This window comes from Carassius auratus, chromosome 18 (assembly GCF_003368295.1).
Source record: "Carassius auratus strain Wakin chromosome 18, ASM336829v1, whole genome shotgun sequence".
NCBI classification, from domain to species: Eukaryota; Metazoa; Chordata; class Actinopteri; order Cypriniformes; family Cyprinidae; genus Carassius; species Carassius auratus.
This window is the reverse complement of record NC_039260.1, coordinates 17,169,933-17,185,807: the sequence shown is the minus strand read 5'-3', so window position 1 is coordinate 17,185,807 and position 15,875 is coordinate 17,169,933. Positions and strand designations below refer to the sequence as shown.

The following is a 15,875-nucleotide window of genomic DNA, read 5'->3' as shown; positions in this document are numbered from 1 at the left end:
TACTATTTAGATTTTTTTCTTTTTTTAAATTAAATGTTTATTTGTCAAATTTACTTCCATGTGTGGCCTTTTGTAATGTTGTTTCACCTAGAGCCAAGGGGGTTGTAACAATCTAAACAATATAATTATCCCTCAGATTACAAACTTGCATTAAAGAAAAACATTAACATACAGTAAACATTTTATTGCTTTAAATTACTCATTCATTTTCTTGAAACTGATGTAATTATGAAATGAATATCATTTAATATACTTGAATGTTTGCAGTTGTCACAAAATTAAATAAGAACCTCTTGTTAATACAATTTAAACTACAATGAAAAACAATAAATCTGTTTTTCATCAGTATCGCTAATTTATGCCATCCTCATTTGCGCGCACCCCGGCAATGCACAATTTGAAATTTCCGCGTAAACCCCGCCCATTTGTAAAGTCCCGCCCACTAGCGGCAAAAGTTCCTCCCACTTGGAGGTCTCCGGGCTGCAGCGATACCTACTTGACACAATGGGCATGTCCGAAAAAAAGGAAAACAAAAAGCGCCTTGCAGGCTAATACTAATCAAAGAAACATTACAAAAAGGTAAGCATTTGTTGTATTCTTAAACTATTTAAATCTGACTTGTTTTTGCAAGAATACCACTCAACTAGGGCTGTGAATCTTTGGCAAGGTAGCGATTCAATTCGATTACGATTCATATGTTTTCGATTCGATTCAAGAACGATTTTTGCAAATTTAGAACGATTCAATTCGATTCGATTCACAATTAAATTCGATTCAATTCGATTAAAACGATTCGATTCTGCATTCTTTGAGAAGTGCATTCACGGGATTATTTAAATGCTTCTACTAAATTCTTTAAATGCTTAGTCAGGGGGCAAATTACAGTAGCATGTATGGTTAGAGAACCATAGGTTAGTAAAAAATAAATAAAAAAACTTTTGTCCATTGTTAAATGCTAGTTTAATGATGCGACATGGCATACGTAAAAATGTATGTGAGCCAAGTTTTTAAAAAAGAGCTTAAAGAGTATTATGTATAAGCTAACATTTTGTCACACCAGGGGCGTAGCCATAATTTCAGAATACAATACAATCATTTTATGTATGTAGCCTATATAATAATAATAATTATTATTATTATTGTTATTTTATTTATTTTTTTTTTTACAAGGAATTATCTTCTTTTTTAATTACTTTTAATTAGCTGTAATAAATCAAATACACTGCTGGAAAATAATCAATCATTTGTAATCTATATTTTTTTCCTAATGGCAATTTTATGATTGTTATATATACTAGGCTACATTTAATTAGCAATTATTTAAATTTTCTGCACAGAATAAGGTAGAAAATATACTTACTTACATACTTTCTGTACTGTAATAAATGTCAATTAGCACTGCATCATTCATCAATTGTTTCTGGGTTTTTTGTTTTGTTTCATCAGTTCATTCTGCTTTTATTCAGTTTAGCTGCAGATATAGCCTGGCACGTCTATGAGAGCGAGATCGCTTCTCTTTCAGTGTGAAAACGTCTTCATCTCTATTTAACTTTTCCTCTCCATCAGCGAATGATTCTGAGAGAAAACGTGCCAGATATCTGTTTGCTAATGAAACAAACGCTACTTTCATGCATCTGATTATCAGATTAATATCGAGCCCTTATTTCAAGGTCGTTGTTAATGCTGTGGTTAATTTTAAAAGTTTCCTTCCTAAATTCAGTTCATCTGCATTGTTTAAAAACATTTATCATTCAATGGATCTGTGCGTATGATTTAGGCACTTACATTTCTGCTCCTTCCATGCAATAAATACAGCTGTCGACGGCTCCGGTAACTCGTCAGTAAGATGCAGAGAACCATTGACAAACTACAGAAAAGTAAAACTACTTCACGTTATTATTACTGGCCACGAGTCCTATAGACCACACGTCAGCTGCGTCAGAGATGAACGGAGCGCGAGCGCAATCCTGTGACAGTCTCACGGTAAACAGTGGAGCGGGTGAAGGACATATAAGAGGCACGATTCACGAACACTCTTCAAGGTCTCCATTAATTTGTGCGTGTAGTAATTTAATGTGTATACATTTTGAAAGCATTGATTCGCTATAGAAATCGCGATTCATTCGATTCTTAGCATTTTGAATCGATTACTGTCCAAGATCGGCGATTCACGATTCAAAAATCATGTTTCAAGATCGATGCATATGAATCAACAGGGTTTGTAATCGATGCATCGAGAAAACGAGTGAATCGTTACACCCCTACACTCAACCAAAGAGGATTTTAATTTCTGGAGATCTCAATCGGGGATCTGATTTATGGATGTCTCATGAAACAAGTTACGCAGCTGGTGTCTGTATTCTTAAAAACCGTTTTGATGGAAAGATTGTATGTTGCGATCCTGGTGGACATTATATTTGTCTTTAATTGGAAATTTAGAATGTAAAAGTTATTATTGTTATTATTTTATATTTATGGGTTTAATCAACAAAAAGATAATGAAAACCTATAGTTTGGATATTTGGCTAGCAAATTTAGAACATGTTCTAAATTTGCTAGCCAAATAACCAAACTCTTATTTAGTTTTCAGAGTGGATTTTAACGTGGCTTTGGATAACATCTTAGATAGATGGCCTCCAAAGTCTCCTGATAATTCTAATTTGTACTTAAAATAAAATGAATTTCATAATCACTAATTAATGGGAAAAAAAGCTAATAAGGAAAACAGTTTTTGTAGTAATTGGGAATTGTGATGAAATGTGAAATTGGTACTTGCGTACTTTTAGTAGCAAAATGAGTAAAAATAAAAAAGAGGGCATTATAATATGTAAAATCTCAAATATTCTATCTAAAATTGTTCTGTCTGAAGCTGAAGAAGTTAAGCTTGCTCATCATCAAAATGCATTAGATTTATAAATGAAAGTCCCAGGGAGCATTTTTTAGATCACGAAAAAGATGGACTGAGGAAGGTGAGCAAAATTCTTCTTATTTTTAAAGACTAGAAAAACAACAAGTGAAAATAAAAACTGATTAGAAAGCTTATATTTAATGCATCTCTCTGTGAAGACCAAAAGGCCATTGCCAATTTTTGTGCCAAATTCAATTACGATTTGTACAAATTCTATTTGAGTATTTGATCAATCTGCAAATTCCCTTTCTGTACATGACCAGTTATATCACCTAAAGCAAGGAAGATCCTCTGTGGCAGAGTATGCAGTGAAGTTCCGCACCTTAGCTGCTGCAAGCGGATGGAATGAAGCAGCTCTCATCACAGCTTACAGACAGGGGCTATCCCCATCTCTCCGATTACATCTCGCCATCTATGATGATAGCTTTGGTTTGGAGAATCTGATCCAGCTATCTATTTTTGTAGCCCAGAGGCTAACAGCCTGTGATCTGGAATTACCTACCCTTCTTACTTCATTTACCACCACCGCAGTAGCAGTATCTTTACCAGTGCCAATTACTTCCAGCATCAGCCATCTGTATTTTGACTCCTTCCATCTCTCTCCTGCTGAACGTCAAAGACAGCTTCAACAACACCTATGTCATAACTGTGGAGCAGAAGGCCATCTCATGTCTGAATGCCCCGTTCATCCGCCTCATCCAGCGGTGAGTTGCCTGACCTCTAGGGCTGACGTTGCTTCATAGGTCTACTTTCATGTATCAGTGATCTCTGCCACAATTTTCAATTCAGCAAATGCCTTCATTGACTCAGGCTCGTGGAAGCTTGTGGAACTTCATTTCAAGGAACTTCATCAGCCAGTTCCATATCCCGCAAATCCATTGCCAGAAGATGAATGTACACTCCATCCTGGGGAAACCTCTCGGAAAAAGTATTATTATCCACTGTACACCATCCCTTACCCTACGCATTTTGGTTATTCATTATGAAAGGATCTCCTTGCTGGATGGATCAACTGCAGATATCATCCTGGGACGCCCTTGGCTAAAGTAGCATAACCCTCACCTTTCCTGGACTACTGGTGAAATCCTCTCTTGGAGTGACTCCTGCTTTGAAAGTTTTCTACAACTCCCTACTAGACCCTCTTCCACTACTAAATCAACCAAGGTACTCCTCCAGGCCACAACTATCGAGAGTCCCGAAGGTCAGCACGATATAGAAGTCCCAGAAGAGTATAGGGCATTCCAGGATGTTTCAGGAAGCAACTAGTCACCCCTTTGCCACTGCAAAGACCATGGGACTGTGCAATTGAACTGCTGTCTGGTGCGACCCTACCTATGGGAAGAGTGTATCCACTCTCCATCCCAGAACAGAAGGCCATGGAAAATAATGTAGAAGAGGCTCTTCGCCAGGGTTACATCGCCCCTTTTACATTCCCTGCCGCTTCCAGTTTCTTCTCTGTAGAAAGACGGAGGCTTAAGACCATGTATTGATTATTGGGCCCTTAACAACTAGACCGTACAGTACAAATATCCCCTTCCCCTGGTACCAGCATCACATGAGATGTTCAGGGCTCTATGAATATCGGGTCATGCCATATGGGCTAGCCAACTCACCCTCCGTATTCCAGGCCTTTGTGAATGAGGTGTTCCGGGACTACCTGCATCGGTTTGTGATCATTTACATCGATTAAATCCTACTATACTTGCAGAAAGAGGCAGCTCATTGTCTCCACATTGCACAGGTCCTCCAAAGACTGAGGGAAAAATCACCTGTACCTCAAAATTGAAAAATGTGAATTTCACCGCTCCTCTATTCAGTTCTTGAGCTACATCATTGATGCCAGGGGTATACAAATGGACCTGAAGAAGGTGGTTAATTTCCACTTCTATTAAGGCTAATTTTCATAGCCGCTTCAACATTAACTTTAGTGCCTTAGCAGCTCCCCTCACTTCCCTGCTACGGAAGATGCCCAAGCATCTATCATGGTCTCCAGCAGCTCCAGAGGCATTTTCCCAGGTAAAATTAGCCTTCACAACTGCTCCCACTTAGATCCACCCTAACCCGGAATTACCTTTCATTGTTGAAGTTGATGCCTCTAAAACAGGTGGGGGAGCGGTGTTATCACAGCGGCAGGGTGTTCCACCAAGACTCCTACCATGTGCCTTCTTCTCCAAGAAGTTATCCCCGGCAGAACAGAACTATGATATGGGAAATCTAGAACTTTTAGCCATCAAACTAGCATTGGAAGAATAGTGTCACTGGCTGGAGGGACCTAACCATCCATTTGAAGTTATCACTGACCATCGTAACTTGGAGTACCTCCGGGAAGCTAAATGCTTAAACCCTCTTCAAGCCAGATGGGCATTATTCTTCTTCCAGTTTAAATTCACAGTGACGTATCATCCAGGAACAAAGAATCAAAGGGCCGACGCCCTTTCCCGCATTCATGCCCCGGACCAAGCTACCCATCTACCAGAATCCATTCTCCCTCCAGCCATCATCGTCAGTCCCATCCATTGGGCTCTAAATGATCAAATCACCTGAGCAACTCTCACTGAGCCTGCTTCAGGGATGTTCCACCTGTGCCATCTCTAAAGTACCACACCATCTTCCTGAGGGGAAGTTGCTTACACTGCCTATTCCTCGCTGACCCTGGTCACACCTAGGAGTGGACTTCATTTCAGATCTGCCCAACTCTAACTCCTACACTTGCATTTTTTGTGGTCGTAGATCATTTCTCGAAGGCCTGTCACCTTATTCCACTAAGGGGACTGCCATCAGCCATGGAAACTGCTGAAGCCCTATTCAATCAGGTATTCCAGAACTACGGGCTACCCGAAGACATAATCTCGACCGAGGACCGAGGATTTCAGTTAGTTTCCAGAGTTTGAAAGGCCTTCTTCTGTCTCCTAGGTGTATCAGTAAACCTAACATATGGCTACCATCCAGAATCAAATGGTCAGACCGGAATGAAGATACAGGAGATCGGACACTTCCTGAGTTCTTACTGCCATGGCCACCAACATACTTGGAGCCGGTGTCTTCCCTGGGCCGAGTACGCTCAAAACTCTCTCCGCCAGTCCACCACAGGTCTAATACCTTTCCAATGCGTGCTTGTTTTCCAGCCAACTCTGTTCCCCTGGTAAGGAGAGCCCTCGGACGTCCCAGCAGTCAACTATTGGTTTCAGGAGAGCAAGAGTGTCTGGGACTCTGAACATGTCATTCTGCAAGGGGCAGTCAGGAGGCACAAGAACCAGGCTGACGTTCACCGAGGCTGACGTTGCCCTGCTGCAAGCTGAGTCCCAGATACATAGGCACATTCACGATTTTAAGGCAGATCAATCCTGTCACTTACCGTCTAAAATTACCCCCAAATTGTAGAATTACTCCGACCATCCATGTATCTCAGCTAAAACCTCACCAACCTTCTCTTCTCCCTTCTCCCCCAGGGTCTGATGTGGCTGAGGTACTTCCTCCTCCAATTGAACCAGAGGAAGACCCAATCTACACTGTATGCGGCATCCTGGATTCACGGTGACGAGGAGGCCAACTGGAATATCTTATTGACTGGGAGGCTTTTGGTCCTGAAGAAAGGTCCTGGATTCCGTGTGAGGATGTTCTAGACCCTACCTTACTCCAGGAGTTCCATATCAACCACCCCGATCATCCCGCACCCAGAGGGAGAGGACGTCCTTGTCGCCACCATCATCCCGCTTCAGGAGCTGCTCGTGGATGAGGGGGTCCTGTCATTGATCCAGCCAACCAACCAGCATCAGACCCTACAGCTCAACCTTCCCGTTCTAGCTCACCTGAGTATTAATTCCTTGCACATGCCTCTGTCCAATCAAGAGATGCATATAAACCCACACTCACAGACACCTAACCATCTGGTCTCGTCTATCGCATATGTGTAATACTTATCCGACTCCCGATCTCCAGTTCTCAGATTATCTTCATCTTCATCTTCGTCAGCCATTTGTCAGTGGCCATTTAGTCTCATCCCCCTGAAGTACACCAGGACTTGTGCTTTTGAGTTAGGTCTCTCGGATTCTGGGCATTCACGTCATATCACCTCAGCTGTGTTTTCCCTGAGTGTTTTCTCTTCATTAAAGTGTGGTGTGTGACAGCATGCTCATGATTTTTTTGAGTCGTTATTTTCCATTAGTCAATTAAGTAACACTAATTCTCCCATTACCTTAAAAGAAATCGAGGAAGCAATTAAATCTTTAAAAAGGAATAAATCCCTGGGTACAGATGGTCTAACATCAGAATTCTAATAAATCCCCGGGTACAGACGGTCTAACATCAGAATTCTATCATATGTTAAGTAAAAACATAGCCCATTTTTGTTAAAACTTATTTAAGGAAAGAATAAATAAATCCTTTCTTCCACCTACATTATGCCAAGGGCTGATCACTTTAATTCCCAAGCCAAGTTAAAATATTACTTTATTAGATAATTGGCATCCAGTAACTTTGTTAAACATTGATTATAAAAAGTATTGAGTGAAGTGACATTCAGCCAAGTATGGTGACCCATACTCAGAATTTGTGCTCTGCATTTAACCCATCCGAAATGCACACACACAGAGCAGTGAACACACACACACTGTGAGCACACACCCGGAGCAGTGGGCAGCCATTTATGCTGCGGCGCCCGGGGAGCAGTTGGGGGTTCGATGCCTTGCTCAAGGACACCTAAGTCGTGGTATTGAAGGTGGAGAGAGAACTGTACATGCACTCCCCCCACCCACAATTCCGTCCGGCCCGAGACTAGAACCCACAACCCTTCGATTGGGAGTCCGACTCTCTAACCATTAGGCCACGACTTCCCCCAGGCAGTATTACATTCTATCACTGATGAAACACAATCCGGCTTTATGCAAAATAGACACATATTTAATAATATAAGATTAATATTAGACATTTTAGATTAGCAATAGTTAAATTAAACAAAAAAATGGTACTTCTCCCAGGTTTTCTCTAAATCGTGGTGTGCATCAAGGATGCCCAGTGTCTTCTTATCTGTTTTTAATTGCAGTGCAATTTCTTTATATGCCGTTAAAAAGGAGTAACCTAAAAGGCATCACTGGTGGAAATGCAGATTAATCATTAGTCAATTGGCTGATGACACATCACTGTTTTTGGAAGACTCCTTTCAAAACTCAGTAGCATTAAATTCTGATTCTAATAATAACAAAGCTTTTGTTATGAAGAAAATGTATATTCTATGTAATTCTATAACCATAAATGTAAATTCACCAACAACAAACCAATTTTTCTTGTTGTTTTTTTAAGAATTTAAAATGTATCTTAATACCATTTCATCCTCTGTAAATAAGCGAGAAAAACCAACCTCAATTTGTAATGACTTTCATTTGTATAACGTTACTCTAATTGAAATATAAATTTATATCTTACCCTCATGTTCTTTTTTTCTTAAAAATTTTCAATTGTTAATTAACATTTTGTTTGTTTGTTTGTTTTGTACGTTCAGATGACATTGTATATATTGTTGATACATGTCGTGAACTCTATACATAGTTCTATATCATTAATGTCATCTTTGTAGTGTTTGCATTTATAATTAAAAAAAGAAAAGAAAATGGGCAAAAAGGAGGCGCTGGTTGTTGAAACCACGGCCACCTAGCATCGACGCCGGTGACAGTTGCTGCAACCCAACTGTCACTCAAGTGGCCGCACCCTTAATTATGCAAAACGTTAAAGCTTAATATAATTTAAACTGATGAGTTATATAAAAAAAAATCACAACCCTCACAGTTGTCATGAAGGGCAAAATTAGCTATATAGACCAAAATAATTTTTTGAACCAGGCTGTAAACATGTTTTTTTTTTTGGGGGGGGGGGGCATTTTAACATGGGGAGTCTATGGGACTGACTGATTGGGATTGATATGATTGATTAGGACTGATATGATTGACAGCCAGCCTCTAGCAGCCAGTTGACGAATTACAGTTTAAGTCACTTCTGTATGGGCTTCACGATGGAGAGCAGGAGGTTGCCACTTGCTTAAATCTCACTGCCTCTCAACTGTAGCCTCCTTTTGTTCTCCACCAAATCTTTCATGTGCTTTGCCTAATTTTTGGTGGCAAATGCAAACAATTTAGACACAGCCTGGAGCACAGAATAATTTGCTAAGGTTATGTTTTTTTTTTTTTTTTTTACATTAAATTAACTTTTTCACTCACTTGCCAGTTTGACTACCAAATTTTACAGAAGGGGAAGGCTTTCCTGCTGGATGCTCCTGTTTCTCGGTTAGGGCTTTTTGGCATTGTTCTGCACTACAAAGCAACAGTCAGCCACTTTCTGGCAGCTGATTCCCCAACAGGCTCAAGAACTTCTGTTCTGTCAGTTCCGCTGTGCTAGGCATATTAGGCAACAACAGATTAGTGCTTGAAGGTCTCAAATTTCATACATTTTCTCAGATTTTGCAGACAGCAGATTGCTTGTTAGCTAAAGGGTATGATGAACATAATCTGAGGTGCCAAAAACAAAAAAACAAAAAAAACATCGACAATCACACATTTAACTAGAAAGAGATTATAGTTGTCTATAAATATTACACAATTTAAAGAACATAATGATACTGTTTACAGTTGTAATGTAACAAAGCATATAAGATTAGAAGTGACTGGGGCCACTGGCTAGAAGCCTGCATGTAGAGAGCATCTGTAATGTTATTCTGCATTGTCCCTGTAAAATAAAGAACTAAATAAACATGTTTGCAAGTGTGTATCAAAGTGAACACACTCCAGTGCGTTACGAAACTTCATTCATTCAAATTCATTCTAAATCATGCTACCAACATGTTAAAACAATGATAGAAACATGTTAAAATTGTAGTATGTGCTAACAGTAAATATAGCAAAACTTTTCCAAACATTAAAAACATACAGCCTATTTAGTTCCCGATGCTCCACAACAAATAGGCTACTTTAAATTAAATGGCATTACTGAACAAGAATGAAAAATAAGTAGCTATAAAATTGTATATTAAACTTTAAAGATCCCATTTTTGTGCTTTTTTGAAGCTTTGATTGAGTTTACAGTGTGCAATATAACATGTGTTCATGTTTTGCGTGTAAAAAAACAGTATTTTTCAGTATACCGTGTATATCTGTATACCGCTATCACTGTCATAAAAACGGGCTGATGACTTCCCTGTTCTATAAAGTGCCTCCTTCAGAAATACGCATCGAGATCTGATTAGGCCAGCGGTTCCTGTGTTGTGAATCGACACCAGCTGAGCAAGTGCTGCTCTCCTGGAAACCCGATTGGGGTAAATTTGAGAGGCAAGTGGGCAGGATTTGTTTTGAAAACTGCTGGAGATGTACTCATAATCACTGACGAGATGCGCATGAAAATCGCATTCGATTTTTTTGCACAGCCCTAACATCTAGTTAACAAAGCTAAACAGCGTTGCCCTTTGTGTAATAAGTTAAAGAAACTTTTAAAAGCACCAACTTAAATAATAAAATACACTTACCGGTTGTGGTCTATAAACAACACTTTCTCCAGACAAAGAGGGAACTGCTCCATCTTTCAAGAATAATCTTTGAGCAAATCCGGCATTAAACTGATTGAGATTGAGGAAGCTTGCTGTAGTCAGCAAAATGTGCTGCACATAGTTTTACATGTGGATTATAATTTTCGGGAACCGAGTTACACATAACTTGTGACCATTAATCTCCAAGTAAAGCGTCCCTGGGAAGCCCAAACAAAGGTCATTGGACTCTGAGATGAAAATAACAACGTTTCGACGACATGGCAACAAACACAAACGCAGCTCTTCCTGTTCTCCGTCAGAGCGCAACAAGACCACGCCCCCTTTTTTGTGTATTGATGTGGGCAAAGGTTAGTCAAAAAACTGTTTTAGTGATGTCATTACTGCAGGAACTAGAGGGATGTAGTCCAAACGGGTCGTTTTTTGTAGGGCGAATTCTGTTAAATAAAATATCTCGCTTGGCATTGAACTTTGAGCTTTAGAATTTTACAGATATTATTTATACTCTAACAACAACATTACACAATAACTTTAAACTAACTTTAAAGTTTAAAACATGGAATCACGAAGAACGGGAACTTTAAAATAAAACACAAATCAAGCCAGCCGCATTGTAATAAACATCAAGCTAAAATAAACTTATTTACAGCAAAACTGAAACGGCATTGGGCTCACAAGCTTTTCTCAAATTAGACAAGAATCCAAACGTTTCCATTTTTGTCTTGGAATATTTTGTTGCTAAACTATTCTTATTCACATGTGCAATAATGTTTGTCGGGACACTGCACACTGATTTTACAGCAGACCTTTTACATTAAGCATAACTTTTGTTTGGTGAAATGCATTTTTGATGATGAATGTCAAGTCAGCAAGTTAGCAAAATGTTACTTTTTTTAATCTGTTTGGCTAATTATTTTAGAGAAATATATTTTGTGTAGCCCTATTTATTTTATTCCTTTTATATACTTAATTTTTGTTTCCTCCATTCACATAAGCACTGCAATCTTACTGGTTAACGATTGCCTAATGTGCTTCGGTTGTTGGTCAAGAAAGTTTAAATGAACAAAATGCTGTCATAATTCTCCACATGATTTACTATGATGCAGGCATGTTCAGGCTACTTACTCAAAAACTTGCATACACCAGTTGTTGGGAGTAGAAACGACCATACTTTTCTATTGTAGGTTCGTTTCTTAAAGGTGACCTATTATGGCCTTTTTCACAGGATGTAGCCTATAGGTCTCTGATGTCCCCAAATTGTGTATGTGAAGTTTAAGCTCAAAATACCCTTCAGATTTTTAGGGTATGAGCCAAACGCACCATTTTTGTGTTTATCCCTTCAAATGCAAATGAGCTGTTCCCCCAACCCCCTTTTCAGAAGAGGGTGGAGTTTCAAGAGCTCATGCTCTGGCATATAAATGAACATTCCACTATTAGTACAAGCCTGCTATCTTTACAGAAAACTTACTCATTTTAAAAGTCAGTAATCTTGCTGTACATGTGCGTTTATGAATTACACAGATGAGGAGCATGGCACAATAGAAATAACATCACAGCTGGCCTCATGGTGCCTTGGCGGGCTATCACAAACTTCCCACTTGTCCCACTTGTTATTATGAGCTTGAAAAATCAAGCGATCTACTTCACATTTCTTTTACACACAATTTGTAAATACTGTACCACATTAACCATCATTCTGGTAGCACGTGGAGGCAGCATCAGAGAAAACAGGAAAAGCTTTAGAAACATTAGCCTTACAGAGTTCCAAGAAGCTCTTTCAGAAAGGCATGTGGAGGCGTGTTTCAACGAGCCGTTTTAGGGGGCGTGGATGAATTTTAACTTTTATAAAGAATATCTCTTTGTGTTTGACACTTTTGTCTTTGCAACTTTAGGGGTCTTATCTATTCACAAACAGCTCCTTTCTTCGGACACTCCAAAGAGAAAGGAGAACTTGAAATAGGGCAATGGAAACAGCTCTTGATGTTAATCAAGCAACAAAAGAAAGACAGAAAATCACTCTTGACTGAAAAACTTTAGTAGCCCTAAAGATGAATCTAAATTTATTTACAGAAATAAATATGTTGGCTTGAAATAATCAAGAATATAAAAAATGCATAGAGAATGCTAAAAAGAATACATATCCTAATTAGCCTGTATAACCATTGGTATTTAATTAAAACGAAGACCATGTAATTGTTCTTTATGAGAAGTTGTTTCATTTAATTTTAGCATAAAGACATGTTGTGTGTGACCGCAGTTAAATTAGTGTTTATTATGAAAAAATAAATAAATAAATAATAATAATAATAATAATAATTGAAACCTATATAATGATTTGGGAATTTTGGAGAAATGCATTAATAAATGCATTACACTGTAATTAAAGCCATTGATTTTAGCCGACTAAATTTACTGTAGATTTAGTCGACTAAAATCATATAATATTTAGTAGCATAAAACTAGACTAAAACTAAAAACAATTCAGGTGATTAAAACTAAACTAAAACTAAATGGCATTTTAGTCAAAAGACTATGATTAAATCTAAATAAAAATCTGCTGTCAAAATTAACACTGGTTCAGAGAGACTGTTTTTGATTATTTGGATTATATATACGTAAAAAATAAAAAATAAAAAAAATAAAATAAAATAAACAATGGGTGGATTTTTACCATTATATGCTGTTTGTTTTCACAAACCGTGTCCACACAACTGTGTTTAAACACCTTATAGTGATTTAGCATCTGTCCCATTTAAATTAGTTATATTGTTTTTGAAAGCAAAACTATACAATTTGTAATACAAATAAAATAAAATAAGTGGTCTAAAATAAATGCACCTGTAAGTGGTTTCCTTTACTCATTACTAGTCATATTCAAAAAGAAAGAAAAAAAAAATTCCTAAACACACATTTGAAAATACCAACAAATGTTGCATAAAATGATAAAATGCATGAAATTGTTTACAAGCTGGTTTTAAGTGATTACATGTTTTACCAGTGATGCACATACAATTTGTTAATGAAAAGGCATGCTCAAACAGAAAATGAAGCTATAACTGACAAACTGTTTTCTGTTTCCGACAAATGTGTAAAACGGTTGAGTTCAAATCAAGCTTTTAATGTTGCTTATATGTCTGTGTGGTGTTTTAATAAATGCTTTAAAAGTATAAACCTACAACCTAGATCAACAATATATTAGCATTGAACTTTAGCCAGATTAATCATTATTGCTACAACCAAAAAAAAAAAATAATTATATATATATATATATATATATATATATATATATATATATATATATATATATATATATATATATATATCAGGCACCAAATATAGCAAATATAGCACACAGATCAATATAACATTAGCACATGACAAAAAAAATTACAGCGTAGTTACATTACAAAATGTTGTTCTTTAAACAGAAAACTATAAAGCTGTTTTAAGTTTGATGGTGTTACTCACAGTGTCCGATCCGTGGTGTATAATATTTCCTAACACAGCCAACTGATCAGCGCAGTCCTGCAGCACAGCACACGCTCTGAGCACATCTACAGACATCATATTGCTTAATCTGACCAGACAGACAGGAAAATAAAGGAAAATAAGTAACGGGTTCCTTTCTATCAAGCTAAAACAACAAATAAATCAACCGTGGAAAAGAAGAGTCACATGTGCTGCCGTAGCTACGGTATCCGTTGTCATGACAACACTTGTACACAGAACACATGTAAACTTTTTTTACTTTTTTTACCATAGACAGTTTTTTACATTTAAATAATGTTAATGGACAATATATTTTGACCACTATATAATGTATTATTGTCTACACACAGTGTACAAATTTAACTCAAATAAGCCAAGCATTTATGACCTTCACAGGTAACCTCAAGAGTCACGTCATTGGTTTTATATATATATATATATATATATATATATATATATATATATATATATATATATATATATATATATATATATATATATATATATATATATATAATTATTATTAAAGATTTATCAATTAACATTTACATTATATAATTTATTCAGAAGACTTCAAATGTTAATTGTGATTTTAATGGGTATTTTTCGTGTTTTTAAATAATGTCTATGTATTGTTTGTTATTGTCATTATCTTTTTATATGTATTTATTTATTTATTTACTTTGCTTTATATTGTATGATTTCATGTACATAATGGTACATAAATATATTTGGTGTTAAGATTAAAACTATATATATGTACAAATTTCAAAATTAATTTAATTGAGCTTAACTGTTATTTAGCGTATATTTAAATTATATTTTGGCAATAATTATATATATATATATATATATATATATATATATATATATATATATATATATATATATATATATATATATATACACACATATCAATATATATTTTTTTACAACTTCACATCAATTTACATTTATTTATTTATTCTTATTAAGCTAGCATAATTTCTCCTTTACTGGTGTTGTGTAAACATCCAATACGATCTACTGACATCCACCATTAAAACTAATTTACCTTTGCCCAATAAATCTTGAAATGGCCTTACCTGAATAGTACTTTAATATTTTTTTTTTATTTATTTATTTAAAACAGCAGAGGGCAGCAGATCGTACAATAAAAAGGGCTACGCATGTCAGGCTGTACCAAAAGAACCCAGAGTTCCTCAGAAGTCGAGCACGCATGGCTGGCTTGAAAACACAATACTACCAGTAACATGATGATACAGTTAACAGGTTCACTCTGGAGCAAGTGAAGTTCTCTAAAACTTGATTAATTTATTATTTATCTTCCAATTCTTAAAGTGTAATCAAATTTGATTAGACACCTCCTACCCACAGACCACAGACAAATCACAGCTGTACTGATATTGAGAACATTAGCACTCTTGCTCATGTTTTAATGTGCCTTTTCAATTGCAAATGCTTCTCACAATTGCCCCTAACCATTTGCAAAGCTGCCAGATCGACTGACAACCAGCAGGATATTTATATGGTGAAACCTCACGGTCACACCTGTTGTCAAAGCAGCTGGATAGAACTTTGCCTCAGTACATTCAGGCCAAACAGATGCCGTAGGAAACCAGGTTAACAGTGTCATTGTAAACTATTAGTATCCTGTGACTGTTTGTTTTATTTGTCACAGAAGTTCACTAGGGGTTAAGAACAGGCCACAAACAAAATGTAGAAACAGCAAGACATAAAATGACAGTGTATCAGTGTTGGTACAGGATACATTCTCTCTTTTTTAAAAGTATGTTATCAAGTAATCATTTTCCAATGCATATGTAAGTACTGAACCGTTTCCACTGAGTGATTTAGAGACCACTTCCATCCCCCAGTTACATCCTGTTACCAGAAATGAGCCAGCACTAGCAGGAAAAGATTACCCTGTAAGCAGCTGGTCAAACATGACTG

At 36.9% G+C, this 15,875-nt stretch overlaps 1 protein-coding gene across 2 annotated transcripts in view; it reads right to left on the bottom strand.

The window, feature by feature from the left end:
• Window positions 1-14,121, bottom strand: part of drc9 (dynein regulatory complex subunit 9) — a 32,511-nt gene extending 18,390 nt beyond the window's left edge. The window contains exon 1 of one of the 2 annotated variants that reach the window (XM_026287831.1): window positions 13,902-14,121. In XM_026287831.1, the coding sequence (XP_026143616.1) occupies window positions 13,902-14,000 (99 nt within the window). In that variant the 5' untranslated portion in view covers window positions 14,001-14,121. Of the gene's footprint in view, window positions 1-9,117; window positions 9,270-13,901 lie in introns of those variants that run through there. The other variant, XM_026287832.1, reaches the window with a different exon arrangement.
• Window positions 14,122-15,875: the final 1,754 nt, after the last annotated feature.